The following is a 24216-nucleotide window of genomic DNA, read 5'->3' as shown; positions in this document are numbered from 1 at the left end:
CCTCAAGGAGTAAGGGAAGTATCCAATGATGACTAATTATTTCGCACTGGAAAATTACAGTATTTGTAGCCGTTGACTATCTTCCCCCTTACAAACTAAATGAAGAACAATGTGGGATGTTAAAGGAACATCACTGTTTCATGTGTAGGTTTTCACCAGTCACTGTTCCATGTGTAGGTTTTCACCAGTCACTGTTCCATGTGTAGGTTTTCACCAGTCACTGTTCCATGTGTAGGTTTTCACCAGTCACTGTTCCATGTGTAGGTTTTCACCAGTCACTGTTCCATGTGTAGGTTTTCACCAGTCACTGTTCCATGTGTAGGTTTTCACCAGTCACTGTTCCATGTGTAGGTTTTCACCAGTCACTGTTTGATGTGTAGGTTTTCACCCAGTCACTGTTTGATGTGTAGGTTTTCACCAGTCACTGTTTGATGTGTAGGTTTTCACCAGTCACTGTTCCATGTGTAGGTTTTCACCAGTCACTGTTCCATGTGTAGGTTTTCACCAGTCACTGTTTGATGTGTAGGTTTTCACCAGTCACTGTTTGATGTGTAGGTTTTCACTAGTCACTGTTTGATGTGTAGGTTTTCACCAGTCACTGTTCCATGTGTAGGTTTTCACCAGTCACTGTTTGATGTGTAGGTTTTCACCAGTCACTGTTCCATGTGTAGGTTTTCACCAGTCACTGTTTGATGTGTAGGTTTTCACCAGTCACTGTTTCATGTGTAGGTTTTCACCAGTCACTGTTCCATGTGTAGGTTTTCACCAGTCACTGTTCCATGTGTAGGTTTTCACCAGTCACTGTTTGATGTGTAGGTTTTCACCAGTCACTGTTTGATGTGTAGGTTTTCACCAGTCACTGTTTGATGTGTAGGTTTTCACCAGTCACTGTTCCATGTGTAGGTTTTCACCAGTCACTGTTTGATGTGTAGGTTTTCACCAGTCACTGTTCCATGTGTAGGTTTTCACCAGTCACTGTTTGATGTGTAGGTTTTAACCAGTCACTGTTTCATGTGTAGGTTTTCACCAGTCACTGTTTGATGTGTAGGTTTTCACCAGTCACTGTTTGATGTGTAGGTTTTCACCAGTCACTGTTCCATGTGTAGGTTTTCACCAGTCACTGTTTGATGTGTAGGTTTTCACCAGTCACTGTTTGATGTGTAGGTTTTCACCAGTCACTGTTTGATGTGTAGGTTTTCACCAGTCACTGTTTCATGTGTAGGTTTTCACCAGTCACTGTTCCATGTGTAGGTTTTCACCAGTCACTGTTTCATGTGTAGGTTTTCACCAGTCACTGTTTCATGTGTAGGTTTTCACCAGTCACTGTTTCACATACTTCTGGCTGATTCTTTGGGCAGGAAAGCCCAGGATCAGTCGTTTGTTCTTATTTCACTGAGCAAAGCCACTCTGCGGCTCAGTTACATAACCTGGGGACCGGCCGTTTAATTAATCATCACAGCAATAGTTGCTGCTGCGCCAGGACTTTTAGTTTTGATCTTTGCAGATAGGGGGGCTTATTTGGGTGCAGCAGGATAGTGTGAAATATAAAATCTCTTCCTCTTTCTTTTTATCATCGTAGCCATATAAATAGAAGGACCCAGTTTGAGAATCCCGTCCTGGAGGCTAAAAGGAGAGTTCAGCAGCAGCAGCAGATGCAAAGCCAGGGTCTGTCCTCACTGCCCCTCCCCACCATCTACAGAGGTAAGACCACCACATTATAAGGCAATATTCATATTTATTATCTGTCTGTATGTTTGTAGAGTATCGATCTATGTCAACAAAGCTAAGCGCTCTAGCTTAGTTAGTTATATTTGACAGGGAGAGTGTTGTAGTCCAGGCCAATACATCCTATTATTAGCTTTTATTATAACCAGGTTTATTTCAAACTGAACAAAAAGTTATAAAAAGTGAAGATCTTCTGAGGTTCTCCTCCAAAGAATCAAGTTACAAATAGTGATTTTTACAGTTTTATAAACCTTAATTTGTAAATAACTTTACAACTGATCGGTTGAATCTGTGAGGTTTTTGGTATAACTTATAGTGACTATGGGCCAATAAAGAATGAAAACTAAATTCATTTTTTATTTGAGTCAAACAATGTCACTAACTTCTTTAATTCATCGGTTTTATAGGAAGTCTTTAATATCACAAGAGCAGCGTTAAAAATAACACTGAAAAACAAAAATGTCTTATAGAATTCACTGATACAAGTACAATTATTTGTGTCATGCATGTGAATATTTGCCTTCAATACACCACAGAATCATATAATGCAAATAAGGAAATAAAGATCTTCCTATCTAAAACATAATTCATAAATCTCAGACAAAACATGCACTGTATAATATTCACTATCATTATGCACAATATGAAACCAAATGGGACACAATTTCCTTGTTTACCGAATAGCCTTCGTCCAGGAAGAAAATAGATGCACTCTTGTTGCCTACAGTATATACTGTATTTCATCATATAACCCCCACCTGCATGTTGCTCGTTAATCAGGTATACTTCTATGTTGTTTGACAGCAGATCACTCTTCAGCGTCAGTCAAACAGGTCCCCTGTGTTCTGGAGGAACTGCTAATAATACTTGTGGGTCTTATAAATAGTGAACGTGTGGGTTGGAATGTGATTCATCGTTTTGTTTAATTGTTGCCACCTGATTCCAGCGCTCACTCCACCCAGTAGTACGACGAACTGCTAGACAAAAACTGTCTGGACTGGTGAAGTGGAGGTTTGTTTCCATAGTAACGTAGTACTCCGAGAGCCTGTCTCCGTGGTTACACTTTGTGTACATTTTCAGTGAGGCTCTCTCTCCTCCTTCTCCCCACCTCCACCTCCTCCATCCTCCTCCTTTTCCTTTAAATATCGATGCCAGTGGAGGATGCCAGCCCCTGTGCCACCCTCCCCAGACCCCCCCGAGTTCAGGTGGGCCCGCTGCCCGAGCGCTGCCACAGCCTCAGCGACCTCTCGCACTCGCCGACGCCGGGTCGCAGGGCCGCCGCTTGCGCCACGTCCTCCTCCACCGACGTCTCCCCGCTCCGCCGCTTCCTGACTCGGCGGATGAATACGTGCCCCCACCACCAGAACCAGCAGACGCAGCGGCAGCCACTTCACGCCTCCGCCTGCACTGTGCTAGAGCATCCTGTCTGTAGCCCCTACTCCCTGTGGCACTTTGTCAGTAAGTAGGCCAAGAGAGAAGGAGACTGACTGTCGTTATCATGGCTGCTTGCGCTAGTTACTGTAAGCATGCTAGCTCCCAAGCAAGCTTTTTTCCCCGCTTGAGGCAGTTGAAGGATTTGTATGAGTATCGTAAACCACGACATGTCTTATCGCCTGGCGTAAGCAGGCAGAGAGTGTAAGCACTCAGTCTGCGTCTGCACCAGTGACGGCAAACAAAGGAAGTAAACTAGCACAGTAGCCACGTCTCCCTCCGAGGTGCAACGATGGGAGACTTGGTTAAGTGTGACTAAGCTTGTTGGCTGAGATCCTCTCATTTCTACACAAGATGCCCCCCTCCTCCAGAAATCTCCCAGCTCTCCCCTTGCTCGCCAATCTCCCAGTTCTTCCCTAACCCTGTCAACCATCTTTTCTCAGAGCTAATCCCTGATTGACAGCATGTCACTTGCCGAATTTTGCCATTCCCTTGGTATTCTTTGGGATGGGACTGAAGACCTGCATCACTGAAGCTCTCTGCCCCCCTTTGTGCCCACCATAACCCAGCATGGAAGGAGAGGAACAGATACAAGTTTAGTGGGTGCCCTGGGAGGGATGCTGCGTTTGAACCTTGCACTGTAGCCCGCATCTTTCTGCTCCAAAGACCCTCCTCTGTCCAAGTTCGCTGTTTCGCATTTAGGATCATCCCCTGCCAGTTTTCCTGTGGCTACACGCATATCTTTCTGGATAAGCTTCACCCATGCCCCCACCCTGTGAGCACTGCCCTGCACCAGCTTTAAGTTCCCTTTAACCTTTGCTATGAAGGCTTCACAGTGTCACAGTTTGGTTAATATGTTTATTTATGTGTCCTTTATAGAGAAGCCGCTGTTCACGCGGGACCCCACTCAGCTGAAAGGCAGTTTCTTGTCCACGGCACTCCAAAAGAGCAACATGGGCTTCGGGTTCACTATCATCGGGGGTGATGAGCCTGATGAATTCCTCCAGGTGAAGAGCGTGATCCCCGATGGCCCTGCCGCAGCTGACGGGAAGATGGTCACAGGTAAGCTTCAGGCGTTTTTATCAACTACCTTTATCTAACCACTCTATTGAAATACCTAAAAGCGTAAAATACTAAACACATGAGAGCACACAGTCAATGGCCAGAAAATAATGTATGTATTCCCTTCAAATATCAGAAAAATACTTACATGACCCTTTTTTAGAAGTTTTTGGTGCATTTATCAGCATAAATCAAAAACAATTGCATACATTTTTAAGATTTCTACGCCCTACACAATCCCACGTTCCCTTTTATATGCACTTCAGCCTGTATAGTGAGATTAAAACAAACTCACCCTAATATGAACGCAGTATGCAGCTTACACGATGATGTATGTCGCTTCCACTTCAACTTCAAAAGGCGCCAAGTGCAAAGACATTTCATGCATGTGTGTGCAGGTTTACTGCTAAGCTAGCTGTGTGTGTGTGTGTGTGTGTGTGTGTGTGTGTGTGTGTGTGTGTGTGTGTGTGTGTGTGTGTGTGTGTGTGTGTGTGTGTGTGTGTGTGTGTGTGTGTGTGTGTGTGTGTGTGTGTGTGTGTGTGTGTGTGTGTGTGTGTGTGTGTGTGTGTGTGTGTGTGTGTGTGTGTGTGTGTGTGTGTGTGTGTGTGTGTGTGTGTGTGTGTGTGTGTGTGTGTGTGTGTGTGTGTGTGTGTGTGTGTGTGTGTGTGTGTGTGTGTGTGTGTGTGTGTGTGTGTGTGTGTACTTGCACCAACTGCAGAGTTTTGTTCTTCCATTAATCATAAGAGGGACTTTATGAGCACTGTGTCTCTGGCTGTGGCCACATGGGGGTGGAACTGCAGTGTACACGCACACACACACACACACACACACTCTGGGATGGACCCGCTGTACTAAAGGTCATGGGAATACAGTGTCAGCGCTCAGCATGCAGTGATGTCGCTATGTACATACACTGCAACACAGACAGAGATCATAGTGGTCATTTGTCACATGTAAAGTAAGCTGCTCAGAGAGTGTGCTCTGTACAGCCGTTGGAATACTTATTCTAAATTGTTATCGTGACTTCTTTCAGGGTCGTTAACGTTCATTTTTTTTATTAAAGTGACGCCGCAAAAGCCAAAAGTAGCTCCCCTGATGATTAATAAAGCTTGTCCTGACAATGCTAACTTCATTTTGCAGCCCCTCCTCTCTTTCATTTTGAATACCACCTTTCTTTATTGACATTTTCTTTCCCCAGAAATAACTATCAAATCCCTCTCACAACCTCAACAACCCATTCCCCCTGCTCCTCTCCCATTCTCCCTTCAGCTCCTCTCCATCTCTATCTCACCCTCCAGCCTCCACCACCCCCCCCCCCCCACTCTTTGCCTCCCCATATTTTGTGTCCTACTTCTGCAGTAACAGAGCTAGCTCCATCACAGTAACTCACACGGACGTAAAGCCAGGCCTGCGGAGGTGTGAAAGTCTCAATTCCAGATGGGTAATTGTGCCGCTTTCTCCTCATGACCCCTCCTGGCTGTCTCCACTACGTGATCACACAAGCAGGGGAAACATGTTCAAGTTATTTATTGTAAAAGTTTCATAATATCAGATGTATGACCACATGCAGTGCAGTTTTGTCCAGGCAACATATGTTGTGGTTTTGTAGAACGTATTTTTTGTCCACAATGGAAGTGTTTTTGTGGAATACGGATCTATGTTAGCTTAAAGTGGAGAGGCTCAGTTTGGAGGCCAGAGGCAAATACAAAACGGAGAGGGTTTGTTGGTAAAGTATGTCTCAAACTGGAGAGTATGCATAACTTATTCAGCAGTGCAGTTTTGCTGAGCATAAAGCAAATACAGTGAGTGTTCTATTTACAAAAGATATCACGCTGAGGCATTTTTACTCATCGCTGTCATAATTTATAAATCTATACTATATATCGCGTAAGGAGGATGATAGCTGTTGGAGATGCGACAATGAGAGAGGCATGTTGGTCTAAATTCTGTATTTTTAGCAGGTCGACTATTATAAGAAAACTTAAAATCAGACTGTTTTTTTTGTTCTAATATAACACCGTTTGGTGTCTAAGCTAACAGCCAATAGGAAGACACTCTTTCTGAAAGACCAGAGCCCAGAGGAGGTGCAGAAGCTTAGTTATCACACGGAGTACTTCAACTACAATTATTCTGAAAGGTAGCTATATCATTTTTGCACAATGACGCAAAAAAAAAAGCCTACCTCAGCTTAAATATTACATATAGTCACAATTACAGCCTCTCATAAGTGCACAGAAATGTCAAAAGATCGAACCTGAGACTAAAACACACACTCATGGCCAACCAAACAGGCCCCTCTATCATTTATAAACCTCCTCATCTACTCTAAATCACACTGTCCTTAACCGCGCATGCCCCACTCTCTGGGAACAAGGCCCACGCTGATAATTCATCTCCCATTGTCCCATCCTTGCATATTCCTTATGACAGATTCATCTCCGGCTAATGGTGTGTTCAAGAGTCTGTCGGCGTAACCAGAGGTCTATCCGAGGCGAGGCCGCGCTAACCGAGACGTTCAGAGTCTCAGCAGGGTGCAGGCATTTCTAAAAGGCTGTGTAGTGCTTCTCACTAAATAGCGTGACACTTAGTCCACAGTGCATGTCTGTCAAGCTTTCGATTTATTTGACATGCCGAAGCAACATGCATGGGGATGAAACAAAAAGGATGTGTGGCATAGTTTGGAGGGAGATGTCTATTTGGACTTTCCAAAACCAAAGAGACAAGTGTATATAGAGTGTGATGTGTATTGGCTCTAACATAAGCTCTTTTTGAGATGTCCCTCCTATTTGATCTCACGGTCGGCCATCTTAAAGGGGTTCACAGGCCCACAAAGAAAACTGGGTGGTAGTTCTCCCAGTGCTTTTGCTACTATAAAAAAGCACTGGGATCACAATGCCATGTCAATGATGTAATGTATGTATGACGTAAAACAACTATTCATGGCAAGGTATTTCTAGGGTTAGAAAAATATGTTTTGTTGTAGTATTGTGTGTACATGCGTGGTTTTTGACAAGATTTGTGAACCACCTTATATCTCTCTGTATTCCTCCCCGGTCGTAAAGAATGAGATCTATGGGCAGAGAGAGGGTGCTTTAAGGTCACAGCAGCATCATTTGTTCTCTGCCAGTGTGCTCAACTATTGATTGTGACACTGGTGCCCAAGGCAAATGTCGTCCGTGTTTACCCAGATTAATTAAAAAGTCCCTCACGTCACGTTGCTTCGAGGTGTGACCCGGCTCTGTCAATACCGGCGCAGCGTTCAAACTCAGTGAGCGTTTGTCTGTTTACAATGAGAGAACATTTCAGAGATATCTCAACTTCCTGTTGTCACTCAGAGGGGTCAGCTCCATTTCAACAGTCAATCCAGGACAGGAATTGCCATGTTGTTTTAGAAATAGTGTCATTGACTCAGCCGTCAGTGCTGTTATAGTCTCCTGCTCACGTTCAGAGAATTGGACAGCATGGAGAGTGAGGTTAACAAGGTGAGGGTCAATCACTAAAGCTTAGCTTGGTAATCACAACACATCTTTGTTTTTCCTCTTTCTCTCCCTGCAACACACGCACAGCCACACTGCCCTCTTTCTAAAGAGCATGACAATTATATCTGCAATTATAAAATAATTGTTTTCATAATCAACTTTGCTAATGCTGTTTGTCCAACTTTAAAGTGGATGGTGCCTTGCCGTACCCAGTGTTTTAAAAAGCGGAGCACTTAACCAAATATTGAGTAGTCTGGTTGAGACAAAGATAAGCCTGGATGTGGGGCGCCTTTGTGTGGGAGCGTTTAATTGTCAGCTTGGTTTTATCTACAAAGCAGTATATTACAGCGAGCAAATAAAAGCACTTGGCCCCTTACAAGGCAAAGATTTGAGTCACTTGTCATCAGCACTATCTTTTAAGGCAGATAAGAAACAAGACATCTATGGTTATGTTTTTCTGTAGAATTGTTTATAGCTGTAAGGGACATCAAAGAGATGGTGCTGTACAGCTGGCTGAGTCCTGACTTCACCTTTTGGTCTATTTTGTTACAATTATTTTGGTTGACTATGTAAATACATAGTATATACATATTCATTGTTACAGATTAAGTTGCTATTCAAATTGAAAACGTTTGAAACAGCCATGGATTTGTTCTCATTCATACAACTATAGCTCTTGAATAAGGCATATTATACATCATCATATCTCCCTTTTCTATAATATCCTTCAACTCAACAGTTTTAGCTTTTATCTCTGCATTTACTGTCAGTCTCCTTTATTTGGCATAATGTCATCTTCCAAACTGTGATATGCATTTGATTGTATGTCAATTTCATCAACATGTTTCAGTTATCACAAGAAAATGTTGTGTCCTGTTGTGGAGATCCAGCACTCACACAACAGGAAAGAATGAAACAGAGAGGAATCAATAAAACACAAACACAGATATAGCTGATCAGTAATTATTATTTAGTTGTTGCAACAAATCAAACAATAATGGGGAGTACATCACCTGCTGCCACAGCAGCCAATCGCGGAACTGCCCCCCAATGAATACAAGAAACACAGGGCTAGATATACTTTTCTAAATGACACACGAACATGTTCCCTCAACATGTTTAACGCACACACATTGTCAGTTCTCCTGAACTTGGACATGTTCCAACCTTATACAGTCATACATGTTGCATCCTCTGAGTTCTACATGATCCCAGATTTCATGACCTTATTTAGCAGCTACCACACATGCCAATGTATACAACTGCTGGTGAAGAGTTTCAGCTGGTTGCCTATAGATGGGCCTCCTTCCAGCAAACCAAATGAACACCACACCGTCCACTATACTGTTGCTTAATACCATGTGACATTAATGAATATACCAGAAATACGCTGTAATAAACATTCTGCTATAACAGTCCCGTGCCTGATCACCAAACAACAGCTCCACCCTCTTGTCCACAAATAGCACTACTTCCTCCAAAAAAACAAGAATTGAAAGGTCGAAATGCCAAACTCACCGCTTTGAAATGGTACTCCACCAACCAATGATGTGATGTTACTTCTTTTACATATGTGATTCAAATTCCAGCCAATACACCTAACCATTGTGTTCCTATCTGTCCTTCCTTTTGTCTGCAGGTGATGTCATTGTCTACATCAACGATGTGTGCGTCCTGGGCACCACCCACGCCGACGTGGTCAAACTCTTCCAGTCGGTTCCGATTGGCCAAAGCGTCACACTGGTCCTCTGTCGTGGCTACCCTCTGCCTTACGACCCAGAGGAGGCCGGCAACACCAACAACAACACCACCACCACCACCATCATCTCCCCGCTGGGCATCATGGAGCAGCGGCCCCTCATGGTGAACGGCAGGACGGGCTACGACAACTACCTGGACTATCTGTCCCGCACGGCCCGCTTTGTCACGGACCCCGGCCAGGACCAGGTCAACGCCCAGCTGCTCACCCCTCACCCGGGGGACACTCACCTAGACGGCTCGCTGCCTCCCACCACCGGGACCACACCTCCCGACAGCGTCTCCATGGCGTCGTCAGGAGCGACCCAGGGGGAACTACTGACCCTGACCATGGTGAAGGGCGGGGAAGGTTTTGGCTTCACTATAGCGGACAGCGCTACGGGCCAGAGGGTCAAACAGGTGCTGGAGCCTCAGGGCTGCCCGGGCCTCTGCGAGGGGGATCTGATTGTGGAGATTAACAAGCAACACGTGCAGGGATTGGTTCACACACAGGTGGTGGAGCTGCTGAAGGAGTGTGCCGTGGGAGCTGAGACCATCCTGGTGATTCAGAGAGGAGGAACAGGTAAGATCCATGGCTGCAGGAAGGGATGCTGGGAAGATTGGGCCTCATTCACCAACTCAAATCAGAATCACAATTCCTTTATTTGTCCCGCAACGGGGAAATGTACTTTATTACAACAGCAGAAGTATAGTGCAGATAAAGTAAAGAAAATACATATAAAAAAAATAAATAAGTATGCACACGTTATTAATAATTAAAAACACAATAATTTAAAAAACAAATAGCAGATAAGTAGACTATTGTAAAAAGAAAAAGCAGCAGTATTCATATATAACTTTTTAAGAGGTAGTAGCTGTTACTGTTTGTAGATTGTTAATACATTTAAAGAAAAAACTTAAGTATGGATTGCATGAGGGTACAGTATATTGCACAAAGTTTTATATTTACAGGAAGTGTTATTGCAGATCAAGGGATTCATCATTATGAGAAAAACATGTATGAAAAATTCTGCTTTTTAAATACACCTTTCTTGGGACCTTTCTCAAAAGCAGATTTAGGCAGATTTAGGCAGATATTGGTGAATGAGGTACATTGAATCTCTGCATCTCCTCCATAGTTGCCTTTCCTAGCTGCCTATCTGTCTGCCTGTCTCATAAGTCATCTTTGACTGTTGTAGCGTCTGTATGTGTGGTCCCGACCAAAGGCTGCAGAAACACACTGTGCATTCCTGCAGTGCTCAACAACGTTTGACTGGTGTGCAGCTGCTCTCAAATGCCCTCTCTATTCTTCTTTTCTTCACTTTGTACTCTGCTCAATGAACCCTAGCTCAGAGTGGTAAACAAATATGCGTTTTTGCACATACTATTTTAGGATGTATTTGTCACGCCAGTTTCATATGTCTGGGCAATTATACCTTTTTTTCTCGTGAGCCACAAATAAAGGTCCCAGAATTAAAGCCTGTCAGAAATAGGACAGTTTCAACAATATGCTGGTAGACTGCAAATGGCTCTAAAGTGCTTCCTACCCTGTATTTCTCATAATGGCTTACCTTCTGACAATCATAATTATGCACTGCTCTTGGTTGTGAGTCACACACAGGCTGGTTATTTGCAGAATCAACAGGTAGCAGAGTGTTTTCTGCTCTCTAAGTGTGTGTGGAGTGGGTCGAGATGGCTGTGTTCCTCAGAAAAGGCTGAAACTCTTCAGACAGCTTACTTCTAACGGCAGGGCCTTTGACAGTGAAAGGGAAAGAGGAAAGATTCACTGTCCTGTCTACGCTAAACATTTGCATGCTTCAAATAACAGAACACAAGTTGTGTGATCTCAGCCAAAGCTTCGATGTTGAAGATTGAAAAGTTTGAATGAAATCTTGATACAGCAATGGTGGCTGTTCATCAACCAAGCACATAGGAGCTGTCTCTGTGACATCGTTGCTGTATTTTGCCTCTTTGGGATTTTAATGTCACACAGAAATCATAATGCCAACTGCCTGGTGCCACAGACACCACTGAGACTCATCCCCAAAGGTCAGCCTCTGAATAGATGTATTGCCATTTATTTCTTTATTAGGCTGCTCAAGTCTCTGTCAGTGAGCCAGGAGCCAACAGATACGAGGAGGAGGAGATACGGACCAAGGAAATATTCGTGTTCCTTGATCAGGGCATTGCATTACCAAAATAAAAGGAGATGAATACAAATATTTAAGCCTCTAAAATGTTGTCAGCCAAATATAGTCGAGTCAAGTTTATTTATATTGCCTATTTCAACAACAAGGACATTCAAAAAACATTCAAATGCAGAAAAATATAATGCCAAAACAATCCAATTACATTTAAATACATGGCCAAGGGAAAAGCTAGAATATATTAAAACAGGTATAAAATACAAAAATAAAAGTGACAGTGCAGTTTAAGATATTCATATGTATGTGATTTAATCAAAAGCAGCAGCAAAAAGAAAAGTGCACACACATGGGAGGGGTCAAAGATCTTGCGCCACCACCTCAAATATCCCCAATCTGTCAACACACTCCCCACAAAACACACTCTTACATCTCCCATCTGCGATGAAGCGCTCCCACCATCTGTCCGGGCTTTGGAAAGCTTTAGAAGGTTGAAACAAGCGCTCCCATCTAAAAAGCAACCTGTTGGCCCGAGGAGAACGTGGCAGCTCTATTTACGTGCTATTTTCCGTCTCATTATTCCAAAACTGGATATAGCTTTGCTCCAATGTGTAGCAATACGCCAGGGTGCTGTGTCACATCTGTTTCTGTTGATTTTCTGTGACTCGACAAGCTGTGGGTGCTCGAGGTGGGAAAAAAAACGTCCGTGCCACCCTGACTGACTATGACTATGAGACTAGCGTGTGTAAAAGATGAATCCAATCTAAGACAACGTGCCATCTGGGTGGGTGGATTTGGGTATTTAACCAGATGAACACTGTGAGACTTTCAGCTCATTAAGACTTCAGCTCCTCCTGGGTGAAAAACAGTCGCTATAAAGGCTTTGTCATTTCTCTCTGCTAACTGTTCCCTTCATGACGGAGATAACAAGGACAGTGGGACTAAGGAGAAAAACGTGTCTTAAATGTTTTGCTGTTTTGTTTGTTAAGGTCTTGTGGTGTTAACTTTGTAGACTTTCCCCGCTTTAGTTGTCCCTCCTTCCCACACACTCTAAAATGTTAATACAGTACGTTTTGAGCGTGTTGATTTGAGCAGTGGTTCCCAACTCGAGAGTCAGGACCTCGACAAGGGATGAACGAGTTATTAGATGAAAAGAGAGAAATGTTCATGTTTCTTTTCTGTGATTTTTACATATTTTTGAGGGTTGTTTAATCGAGGAGGGAACATCAATTTACAGTTGAACCTCACTGGATTATTATGGAAATGTTTGGTTTAGGCTGCAGACCCATGAAGATAATGGTACTACAATAGGTAGTTTCTTCAACCCCCTACTTGTGTCTTAGTATTGTTAAACCATTCATTGTTATAACTGTCAACTAACAGGATATTCATTTACAACAAATCTTATAATTGAGTATTCCCTCCCTATAACTCCCCTATAAATGTCACATTGGTCATTATTTTGTACTTTCAAACCCTAAATAGTCTCAACAGTCCCCTAATCTGTAAGACAATCTAATGAATAATTGATGTAGAATAACTGTTAGTTATTCCAGTAGAGATTTGGATTTTGGTGCAGTTGCTTCCTTCACTACGGTCAGATAAGTTGTCCTGCGGTCATTATGCCCACATAAACAACCCTTTTCAGCACCATAATACAGCACATTAGAGTGCACACTGCCTCCACGGTGAGGTTTGAGTTGCAGCCCATTCTCTTTTCACACCCAACTTCCTCAGAAAGGGGCAGCTTGGAGCGTTTAGCCGAGCTATTACCCATTGTAATAAAACCGTCACCATGCTGCTGGAATGATGTTGCCGCTCTTAGCAGACCCCCATTTGGCCCGCTCCTTTAGACCACTGGATTCTGGCCACACAGGCTAATTGAGCTGGCTTTTAAGTGCTTGTGCTCATTGGTCAGTGTAGCACAGATAGAGGCGACCCACTTAAATCCAAACAACTGTTACGTTCATTTCTTTGGCACTGTCTCCTCCGACTTGTGAGTTCAGGGAGCGAGCATTTCTCATCGCTTTCACTGAAAACGCAATCTGAAGCGTAGGATTGAAGGAGCGCTGACTAAGTTTCAAAGTGTGCCAATGTGCGTATTCCTGCATGACAGAGTTTTTATTTTGAATGGCGGTTTGCATCTGGTCTCAAGGAGTAAAGGAGGTTTTGACAGCAATAGCGCCGCCATTACTCCCACTACCCAACAATACTGTTATGGCTATTTTTTGGGAGCTGTTGCTATGACGATACACTCCAAATGTCCAGCATCAGGGATCACAAAGGGTTGGAGGCGAAAAAGGTTCTCAGATTGAGCTTCATCATAATTACAGGTCTCAACAAAAGGACGAGAGACATTTGGAAATGGATTCAGAAGTGATGTTTAAACAGAAAATGAATTAAAAACGGAGAGAGTTGGCCCGCCCGTCTTGCTTACTTTGATGTTGTCATGGACACAGTAGAGAGCCGAAGAGAGCTGCAGCAGGTTTTTGTTGTAATGCAGACTACATGTTGCTTTTAGGCATTAATAAATCATTACCACCAGCACTCTGAGACACAGTTATAATCATCATCAACCACAAAGACAATCATGAAGAAAAGTGGTATGCTCTTTCTTTTACAGTCTTTGTCACCATCCTCACATGAGATCTGCTCTCTTGCTTAAAAGATTCAAACAGGGCAGAGGCTTTGTGGAAGATTTTGGGGAAGAAACAACATAAACGTTTCTCAATAATATTGCCAGAGAAGACAGACAGAAAGAAATAACCTGTTTTTTATAAACGCGTGTTTATTGGTGAAGTTATTTTGTGAAGAGCCTGGCTAACTGTTTCCCCCTCCTCCATCCTTAAGCTAAGAATGCTATCGATTGTCTCAAATACCTCTCGAGAAGAAGGCAAATAAGTGTAATCCACAAAAAAAGTATGCTGTGGTATCCTAAAGATGTGGATACAATTTCTTTAGTTTTGAACTGTCTTCCCCCTGGCATGTGTCATGACTCCCAAAGAACTCGCCATGCAAGGAGAGGCATGACTGTCAAGCTGACGGCCAGTTCACCGTCCAAACAATGAGCCATTCAGGATCAAACCATCCTGTCATCTCAGCCACACCAGCTTGAAAGCCCCCCATTTGTAATATAGTTATGATATTTAGCCATGCCTTCAATTTGAGTTTCAGTCCTGAAACGTTTTTTGCCCGACAAATTGGCACTGTGTCGTGTGTGTGTGTGTGTGTGTGTGTGTGTGTGTGTGTGTGTGTGTGTGTGTGTGTGTGTGTGTGTGTGTGTGTGTGTGTGTGTGTGTGTGTGTGTGTGTGTGTGTGTGTGTGTGTGTGTGTGTGTGTGTGTGTGTGTGTGTGTGTGTGTGTGTGTGTGTGTGTGTGTGTGTGTGTGTGTGTGTGTGTGTGTGTGTGTGTGTGTGTGTGTGTGTTGTGTGTGTGTGTGTGTGTGTGTGTGTGTGTGTGTGTGTGTGTGTGTGTGTGTGTGTGTGTGTGTGTGTGTGTGTGTGTGTGTGTGTGTGTGTGTGTGTGTGTGTGTGTGTGCCTCATTAGTTGCTATCTGGACCAGTAACGGGCTGTGCCACACCAGCAGACACACAGGGCTGTAATTAGCTGAGCCGAGACTTTGTGCTCGTTCATTTAGCTTTCCGCTAACATCCTCCCTCACTGCCGCCTGCCTACACACTCACAAGAGCCACATGGTTTGATTCACACACCTACACACCAGCCAGGAACACCTCTTTATCACATACATCCCAAGGCTGCATTTTGCACACTTGCATAGACTCCCCTTTCTAGTAGCATCGTGAGTAAAATGCACCTTATGTATCAGCGGCCTGCTTTGACCTCAGATTGGTCGTGTGTAGGACCAGAGGTCGCTCTGAGGTGAAGGTCTGCTTTGTAGAGGAAGAAAAGAAGAAGGAGGGTTTTGATTCAGTGAGCCTCCTCCAGCCTCCCAGGGAATCGCTGTGTAACGAGACAGTGATTCATCGGAAGTGTTCGTGCAAGATAGAATAGTTGGAAACAAAGAAGAGAGAAATGGAAAGGGAGGAGATAGCAGGAGAGTGATGACTTCGGCTCCCTGCCAGTGCACCACAGACTGTCGGCCATGTTCACACTTACAGCTCTTTCCCCGGCAAACCTGAGGAGCTGCCAGTCGGGGATCGATACCCGTCCGGTCGCCTCCAGGGAGACAGCCAAGGAGCCTGGAGCATGATGGATGACATGCGGAGATTAGATCATAGCAGAAAGGGTTAAACAAAGCTAATTGTGTTTGCCCTCGCTGCCATTAAAATAAAATCAAAGCAGCAACTTCTGCGTCTCCTCCCTGCGTGTGGGAGCAGTAGCAAATCAAGCGCTCTTATTTGAGTTTTAATGACATATAGTGATTACCCGGTGATTGCGTGAGCGTGGTCTAATCCATTGTGCTATTTTGAGCTTTAATATCATGCGTATTCCATCGTGTGCCTTGCTAAATAATTTGGTTTGCACACAGTGACAATGACAATGTGTTTTTTGATCACATTGGGCTAACATGGAACGGGCATTTGAATCGAAGTGGATAGAATCGGTTTTCTGCTATGGATGTTATTTGACGCTGCCAGCCTCCCTCATGAAATAGAGATAGAGGATTCATGCACAGTCCCATCGATTCTAGTGTTAGCATAGGCTCATTTGAATAATTGAAGGTCTAGTATTATCCTCCCATTGAAATTAAGGAGATTGTGATTTTCAATCCGTGAACAAATGAAGCTTTACGTGTGTCAAATGGTTGTAAGTGTATGCAATTCTGTTTTGTTCTTTGGCACAAGCGGAGCACAAAAGCTATCTGGAAACATTCCCCAGTAAAAACCTCTTTAATTGGAGTTAGGGGCAGAAATTGAAAGCAGGGACCGCCCTTAACCAATCACAGCCATTATAACCTGCTAAGGGCTGAGGTGGGGGGGGGGGGAAACAAAGATACACAAACACTCTCTATGAACTTAGAGACTTGTCTCTTCTTATTAGGGGGCTTGAGTAAGCGAGATACTCACCCCTCCTGGTCTTACAAAAGGATAACACTCATCGAAGACTTTCAGCACCACGGACAGCTCCTTTCACTCTCTCGCTCTTTCTCTCAGGCTGCGGTCGAATAGCCACAACAAATCAGGTGCCCTCGATTTTAAATAAATAACATCTTATGCAATACATGCATTACTTGATAGGTTGTCTCAAGATAACAACACACAACTCTGTAAAACTTGATGACTTTATTTGAACAGTTACGTCCGAAGTTCGTGTTTTGGTTTAACATCTTGTTCAAAACGTATAAGCGCTTCGGTAAGACAGCCTACTGCATAAGAGGAAACATCCTCAATAAGCACCGGAAACGTTCATGATTAGCATCGTTGGTCTGGATCTGTATTTTCTATGAATGGCCTAATGGTGCATCACTTTGAATGTTTGGGCCCATGGAATTGTGGGACAGTATTTTGTGAACATTGAAGCTCCTTCCCTATCACCTAGAGAATCTAAACAGCTCTTATCATGGCTGCAACTTACAAGTACTTCCAAGTCATTTCACTACATTAGGGAATCTTCCGAAGCAAAAAAAAGCCTATTCGACCGTTAGTCTCTCCTTCAGTCTCTTTACACTTCTAACTTTTACCCATGGGGCATTCTGCCACCCTCGTCCAAGTAAATGTCTGGCACGCCTGAGTTAACAGCAGCTCTACCCTGAGGATCACCTCGGTCAGTGATGCCTGTAGAGCTCCTCCTCTCTGTCTGTGCACATCGCTCAGGGTGCTGTCACACACTCTGGGAGCTGCTCTGTTGTTGCTTCTCTTCCTGCTTGGGAGGGCTTTCATTCAAGCAAAAATCCTCTTGAATTGAAATCTTATTTGTCTCTTTTGTTGACTGAGAAGCTGAATGGAAAAACATTGCTGAATGTCTTTGTGTTGCTATTGTTAATGTTGTTGTTATTCCACCGGCGGCTCAGTGAGACAAATGTTTTTACTGTGTGATTGGAGTCTCGCCACGGCAACACCATGAACGCGTATTTGGAGCATTCACCCCATAATTTGATCCGTTTGTTTGCGTAAGCTTCCCAGACTGTGGCAGCACTTGAAAGACAGGAAGAAGTGAAATTGATTCACGGAGACGGAGTGTGTGCCTCGTGTTTTACATGCTCCTGTGACTTTGACTATAAAAACAGCTGCAGCATATGTTTCATTACTCTGTGTTTGTGCGTGCATGTACTAATGTCAGCTGCTGCTGTTGTTGTTTCTACTGATTGTTTTCTTTCATCAACCCAGTTAGATTTCTGGGTGTTGTGCTTGAACAATGTTGTAAACAACAAATGTGTTTTTAAAGGTCAATGCAAGATGAATGGGAAAATCAAATGAGAGTATGTGGCCTTTACCTTGCTGCTCTCTATGACAAACGGAAAGCACTTTATTGTGAGGTACAGTCATCCTGAACCTTCTTAAGTGAAAGTGGTTCCATTTTCAAAACCCACTTTTTAAGCAGTGACAATAAAGCATACCCACAAATGCTTATTTTGGTCAAAACAAATAACCAGCTTGTGAGAGCTGATATTTTCATAAACAAATGGATCACATGACACCCTTTCCCCCTTGTTTTCCTACTGCTCTCATTAGTATACTAGTAAACGCTCAAATGAACCCGTTTAATCGAAGTCTGTTTACAGGTTTTTGTTGGTACTACTACCTCAAGTGATGTCACTCGAGTCAGTTTGTTTCAAGGGATTTACAGATTTCTCTTTTTGAATATCTTCAGGAAAAAGTATGCTTGCGCTCAATTGCATCCCGTGATGAACCCGGAAGTTGTTATTTCACGGTTAGGTTCAATTGTCTTCATTATTCAGCCCTTTTTGGGGTCAAAAGGAAACATTCAACGTTACTAGCATAACACACACAAAATCTGACATAGCGAACATTTGGGCCAAATTTGTACATTTAATAAACCGTCCATCGTCATCAATATTACAGGAGTGCAATGGGTGGACTTAAAGGATCAATAATACTGTGAGCTGCTTCCCCCTAGTTGCCAAAACATTTGTTTTTAATATCATGATATTCATTTTGGTGATTTTCTTCTTTACTAATAGAAAACATCTCTTTAATATAAATCCCAAAATAACTCTTACCCCTGTCGGAAAAGATGACATCATCGCTGCTTTTAAAGTCTTTCCTCCATATCATCAATGCCACCTGTCGATCACTGTTTGTCATGTTATTCACGATCATCTTAACAATGACATCTCAAACGATCATACCGTGTCTTTTCTACATTGTTATCTTTCTAACTTCGCCATCTCTTGGTGCCTTAAAGATATCTACTTGCTATCTTCTGCTTCATCCTTCTACGCCGTTTAAATCCATTATGTTTTTCCTTTGTCATTTCCTCATCCTATTCTTATTTTCTTTTGGTTTATCTGTAATTATGTTGATAACGTTTTTTTAATTCATCTTGTAATCCCCATAAACCAACTGAAATGGGCTTTTGCTGCTCAAATTAAACCACGCTTCTCATGATCTATTCATCCATCTTTTTCAGTCTAAAGCACTTTTTTGTTCTCTCAACATTGCAGGTCACTATTCACCCTGGAAGACCCCCAAGCAGGTAACATCCACCAGCCCCCAAAACTCAGACTGGTCTGCTTCTTAATCATTAATAAACAATTCTAACTTCAAATGGCTGCAGTATGCATAACATATGTCCTAATCAGACCGTAATCTCTTTATTTGACTCATTTGTAAGATGTCTTAATGGCTTGTCACTCCCTCCCTCGCTGTACTAACTCCACTGAGGATCCACTATGTGTCCATGCCTTTTACAATAGCTAAGCCCTTAATATTCCTCTTTATCGTCACAGGATTCAAAAAAGGTCAAGTGTCCGCCTCAAAACATCACATGTCCTGATCCCGGGAGTCTTAGGCTAATTTATAACCCGAGTCAGTGCCATCAGGGTCACCAGCTCTGAGGGCAATTGAATAATGCTACAGCTAAAGTTCTGCTAAGCCTCTGTGCTAACTGCTTTGGCATGACCCATATACATTCATCCCTCTTTTATCCTCTTCTTATAACCGCTGTCATAGTGGCCCACACTCCCCCCCCCCTGGCTGTTAGCTCAAAACCCTCATGTTGCCTTTCTGCGAACTTGCATCCGGCCTCTTCTGCTGCCACCATAAATACTCGACTATAGTATCATCTGCTGTCCCTGTGGGCACGCTACAAACTCTATCCACCCGACATCCTCTTAGATCAGATTCCCTTTGTCTCTGTGTGTTTGTCACACTCACATGCCTGCACACGCACCCATCTTTCTTTGTTTCTCTCTGTGCGGCTGTGTGTGTAATCCATTTCATGCGTGGACGTCCTCCCAGCGCTGAGCAGTTCTTGACCTCGGCTCATGTTGTCCCCACTCCACTATTTAACTTACAACACCTTAAACATTCATCGTGTACATTTCAACGCACCTCAAATTCTCCTCACCCTTCCTGCTCCCTGATTATTTTTGTATCTCCCTCAGAATAATTGTAATTCTGGGCACTGAGGGGAAAAGCTTTGAAAGTCACAAAGTTGCAGACGGCATGCAGAGCCTCTCTCTCCGTCTTGTCTGTTCACATCTCTCTCTCTCTGTCTCTCTTCACCCCCCCAGTGTTCATTTGTTAGCTGCCCCGCCTCATCCCGCCCGGCCCCTCTCCCCCCGCTGCTCTACCCCACGCACACCAGAGTTCACTCTCAGTTTAATTGGGTATCATTTGTTACAAGAACACTTCTGCAGCTCTGAGAATGAAATATGGAATAATTTGACTAATAAGGGAAGACAGGGAATCGCCTAATTGTCATATCGACCTACAGTTGAGCTCCGCCTGCCGCTCCCCAGAGTTTGTATTTGCAAATGAGCTTATCAAGTTTGTCAGTCAAATCTAGTCACTTAGCGTCGGAGCATGAGCAGGTGTCTCTATCCTATAATGTTGTCTTATAAAGGAGACCTGCCTGCAGTGTCCTCCATTGATCTGACCAGCTAGATTACAGCTGAAGTGTTCCTGCCTCAACAGTCTTAATCAAACACAAAGACATGTATTGAAGGGGGAAAGAGAGATGCAGGAGTCTAATCTCAGCCTTAACAAGGTCCCCCGTCTCAGCAGCCTGCGCAGTGCAGACGTGCTTCACATCAATAGCAGACTCCAAAGAAACCACAAAGAGAGGAAACACTTTTGATTCCGTCCTGGAGCTTTTATGAAGAGTCTATTTGTTCTCGGTACATCTTGAACCAGAAGCCCTACAATTCTCAATATCAAAGCGAGCCATATGCAGCCTGTCTCGCCGTCTCACTTTCAAAAAGGCCGTGGCTCCCTCCGGATCCGTCTCTCACACTTTCTGACATCTTGGCTATATCTGCTTTGTGTCAGGCTGTGACTCGAGCGGCCTGACTTATCTGACACATCGAGACTGACACTGAGTGACTGGTGTTGTCAAAACTGCCAGTGTCACCTCAAACACTCGGCAGCACATTAACCAATGTGTTTCTGGATTAAAGAAATGTCGATTGGATATAAAATACAATTATTATCACCTTATAAAACAGAAATGCCAATTCACTGGCCAGTAGGATCATATGAACATCATGCTGTCATCCTCTAATTCACAGCCAAATGAAGGTCAGATTTATCTGTTTTTCACCTTATTATATATGTTTTCCTCTCCATACACACATCCTCCATATACCCTGGGATTTAAAAGCTGCTTATTTCAAGAACTAACCTAACTAACTTTCTGACTTACCACCTGTTGAACATGAATTGACTGTTTGCTAAACCCCACCCCCCCAATGTCTAGTTTGTCCAATCATAGCTTAGCGTTCATAACTATGCAGCCTGTCAAGCTTTCTCTTCATTTCCAAAACAATAATGGGACAATAAGTTGTTTGTGCCAGTTTGAAAAACAGGCACAAACAAAGCTAAGAATTGTATTGAACAATGTGTTTATTGGCTTAAAGATCAAATAAACGTTAGCATGCCTGGCTAACTTGATTAGCTAACCTGGTGTTATTCATTTCAACAGGCGAAGGACATGTAATTAGCTTACGAACTCACAGTGCTGCCTGTACATGCCGTCCATTTACTCATTTACAAATCCCCTTTTCCAGTCAGAAATACATGTACTACATTCATTATAATGCACTGTGTTGCATGTCAAATATGATATTCTATAATGAGCATCTAAATCATCCATAATTATATTAAAATGAGATTTTAAATAAATAATAATACACTAGAGCTAACTAGCTGTACACAAGAGCAATGCGGCTTCTGTGTCGTCAGCTGGTGAGGATGGTGATATTTCCCCTGCATGATTTAGCCTCAATTATTTAGCATTTCATGATGTACTGTATGAAGCCTGGTGAATATTAAAAGTCCTTTTCAAAGGCTATTCATTTTTAAACAAATCTGCTGAAAACTAGATAATTCATTTTTCAACAATCTTGCTATATTTAGCGTTGGCATACAGCTTAAAGTGAGGATCCTGCTTCTGTATACCTTTTGTCTGTCATGAAAAATCTAAATACAATGCAAATTCTGAGTAGATCGGCGACCATCTTAAACTGCTCGTGTGCTTTGTGAGAAGAGAAGGTTTGACAGGAGGAGTAACGGTATAGCTAAGAGTGGTGGGGATTAGCAAACGGTCATGAAGTCATAAAGCTAACTAAGTTTTTAGTGTTGTAATCAAAGTCACCGAGCTAAAACCTTGTGTTACAAAGGGGGAAGTTGGTAGTGAAACATTTACCCATCATGCCGCTGTGCTTTGCAGGTGCTGGAGCAGTGGGAGTCCCAGCAGGGCCAGGGCAGCCCCGCTCAGACCAGCCTGTCAGCCCCAGTTATCCCCCACAACGCCCCCTTCCCAACACACCATCTTCACAGGGCCTCGGTCCCAGACTCAGCCTCCGAGGCCCTGGCTAAACCCGACCCCTTTGACCTTTATGAGAAGTCCAGGGCAATCTATGAGAGTAGGCGTAAGTACCAGAGACCATACTGCCGGGGTAGCATTGTGACAAACACTGACGGTGCACTCATTGGAAGGTGGAGTAGTGGCGATTCATCACTACTTTCTCTAACACACACACACACACACACACACAAACACGCATTGAGTTACAGATTCCTTTTTGTTGTTCACTTTGGAAGCTACACATCAAAAAAGGGATTATAAAATGTCATATGCACAATAACTACAGCTTAGTTTTGACTCACCATGCAACATTTGACTCAATATGCTAAACAAGAAAAGACATCAAATAGTGCATTAGATAAAAAATTGCAGGAATAGGAAAATAGGTGCATAAAAAAATAAACAGATTGTAATAAACTATAATAAGCATATCAACTATTTTAATCAAACTAAGAGATATGTTGCTCATTTTATTCCTCAGTTTTACAAGCATTTTGCAGATGTATTTCTCTATTGCCATTTGCAGCTACGTATTAATTCCTCCTATTATCTCTTTTTATCTCGTCCCGTTAAAATGCGCACACAAGCCACCCAACACACACACAAGCTGCCATCAGCTCAGCCTTTTTACCGACTGGAAGGATCTTTACATCCAGATATTGAAACCCTGCCAGCTTACAGCGTAAACAAAGATAAACAAGATGTGTTCATGAATAAACACTCAAACTGTGCAGAAGCTGATTTCTTTTAAAGGCTAAATCCTTTGGTGCCAGCAGTATTACCATCCTCTGACTTGTCAAATGTGGAAAAAGAGATGTCTTTTTGTTATGATCATCGGGATGCATCATAAAAACTCTGATGCCCTGTTGGACCTTTTGGCAGTGGAAAACTACTAAATGTGCTTTTTTGATGTTGGTATGCAGGGCTGTTGTGAGGATGTTGAGGTGATGAGTCCAAGTTCATTTAGTTTGTATAAATATCTTGATTATATTTCCCAACATTAGAGACTATACAGCCATTTCAAGGCCTTCTCCATATTCCCTGCATGGTGCATCTTTTATTTATTTTGCATAAAAGTAGTCAAACTGAAATAAAATGAGTATACTTGTGTTTTCATGATGATGCCAAAAGTGTAGGTTTTAATTTATTTTATTAACTCCAAACAGGTTGCCCAAAAACTATTTCCCAGAAAGCAATTGAATGAGTATTTACTGCACTGCCTTCAGGTAGTCAAACATACTGCAAATACTTATTAAAGGGGCCCTATTGTGCTTTTTGGGGGAGGGTTGCCTTTCCTGTAGTGTGTTATATAGGTTTTAGTGGATGTAAATGGTTAGCTACGGCCAAAATCTGAAATGTCCTTCTCTCCCACATTCTACCCCCCCCCCCCCCCCCCCCCCTTCCTGAATCGCTCTATTGGACTCCGTTATTACTTCCTGAACATAGTGACATCACTATGTAACACTAGCGCACCTATTGGCTAGCACTCCGAACACATTATACGTGATTGGCTAAGGGGCGGGACACTTCTAAGTGGTTGACCAATCACAACAGAGCTGGCCAGCTAACCAATCAGAGCAGACTGGGCTCTGGTTTCAGACAGAGGGTGAAAAGAGGTGTATGAGAAAAATAAAGAGCTTTATGAACATGAAAGCATGGAGACATGTCACAGTACAGGCACAGAACAC

At 43.1% G+C, this 24216-nt stretch overlaps 1 protein-coding gene across 5 annotated transcripts in view; it reads left to right on the top strand.

The window, feature by feature from the left end:
• magi2a (membrane associated guanylate kinase, WW and PDZ domain containing 2a) overlaps positions 1 to 24216 on the top strand; it is a 201089-nt gene that overhangs the window by 157519 nt on the left and 19354 nt on the right. For 3 of the 5 annotated variants that reach the window (XM_034133624.1, XM_034133623.1, XM_034133622.1), the window contains exons 8-12: positions 1580 to 1701; positions 4036 to 4218; positions 9337 to 10017; positions 19164 to 19195; positions 22391 to 22592. In XM_034133624.1, the coding sequence (XP_033989515.1) occupies positions 1580 to 1701; positions 4036 to 4218; positions 9337 to 10017; positions 19164 to 19195; positions 22391 to 22592 (1220 nt within the window). The remainder of the gene's footprint in view (positions 1 to 1579; positions 1702 to 4035; positions 4219 to 9336; positions 10018 to 19163; positions 19196 to 22390; positions 22593 to 24216) is intronic. The other 2 variants (XM_034133627.1, XM_034133625.1) reach the window with 1 other exon arrangement.

The sequence above is a fragment of the Trematomus bernacchii genome, unplaced genomic scaffold, assembly GCF_902827165.1.
Source record: "Trematomus bernacchii unplaced genomic scaffold, fTreBer1.1, whole genome shotgun sequence".
In the NCBI taxonomy this organism is placed as follows: Eukaryota; Metazoa; Chordata; class Actinopteri; order Perciformes; family Nototheniidae; genus Trematomus; species Trematomus bernacchii.
The sequence above is the reverse complement of the archived record's forward strand: the minus strand, read 5'-3'. Positions and strand labels throughout refer to the sequence as shown.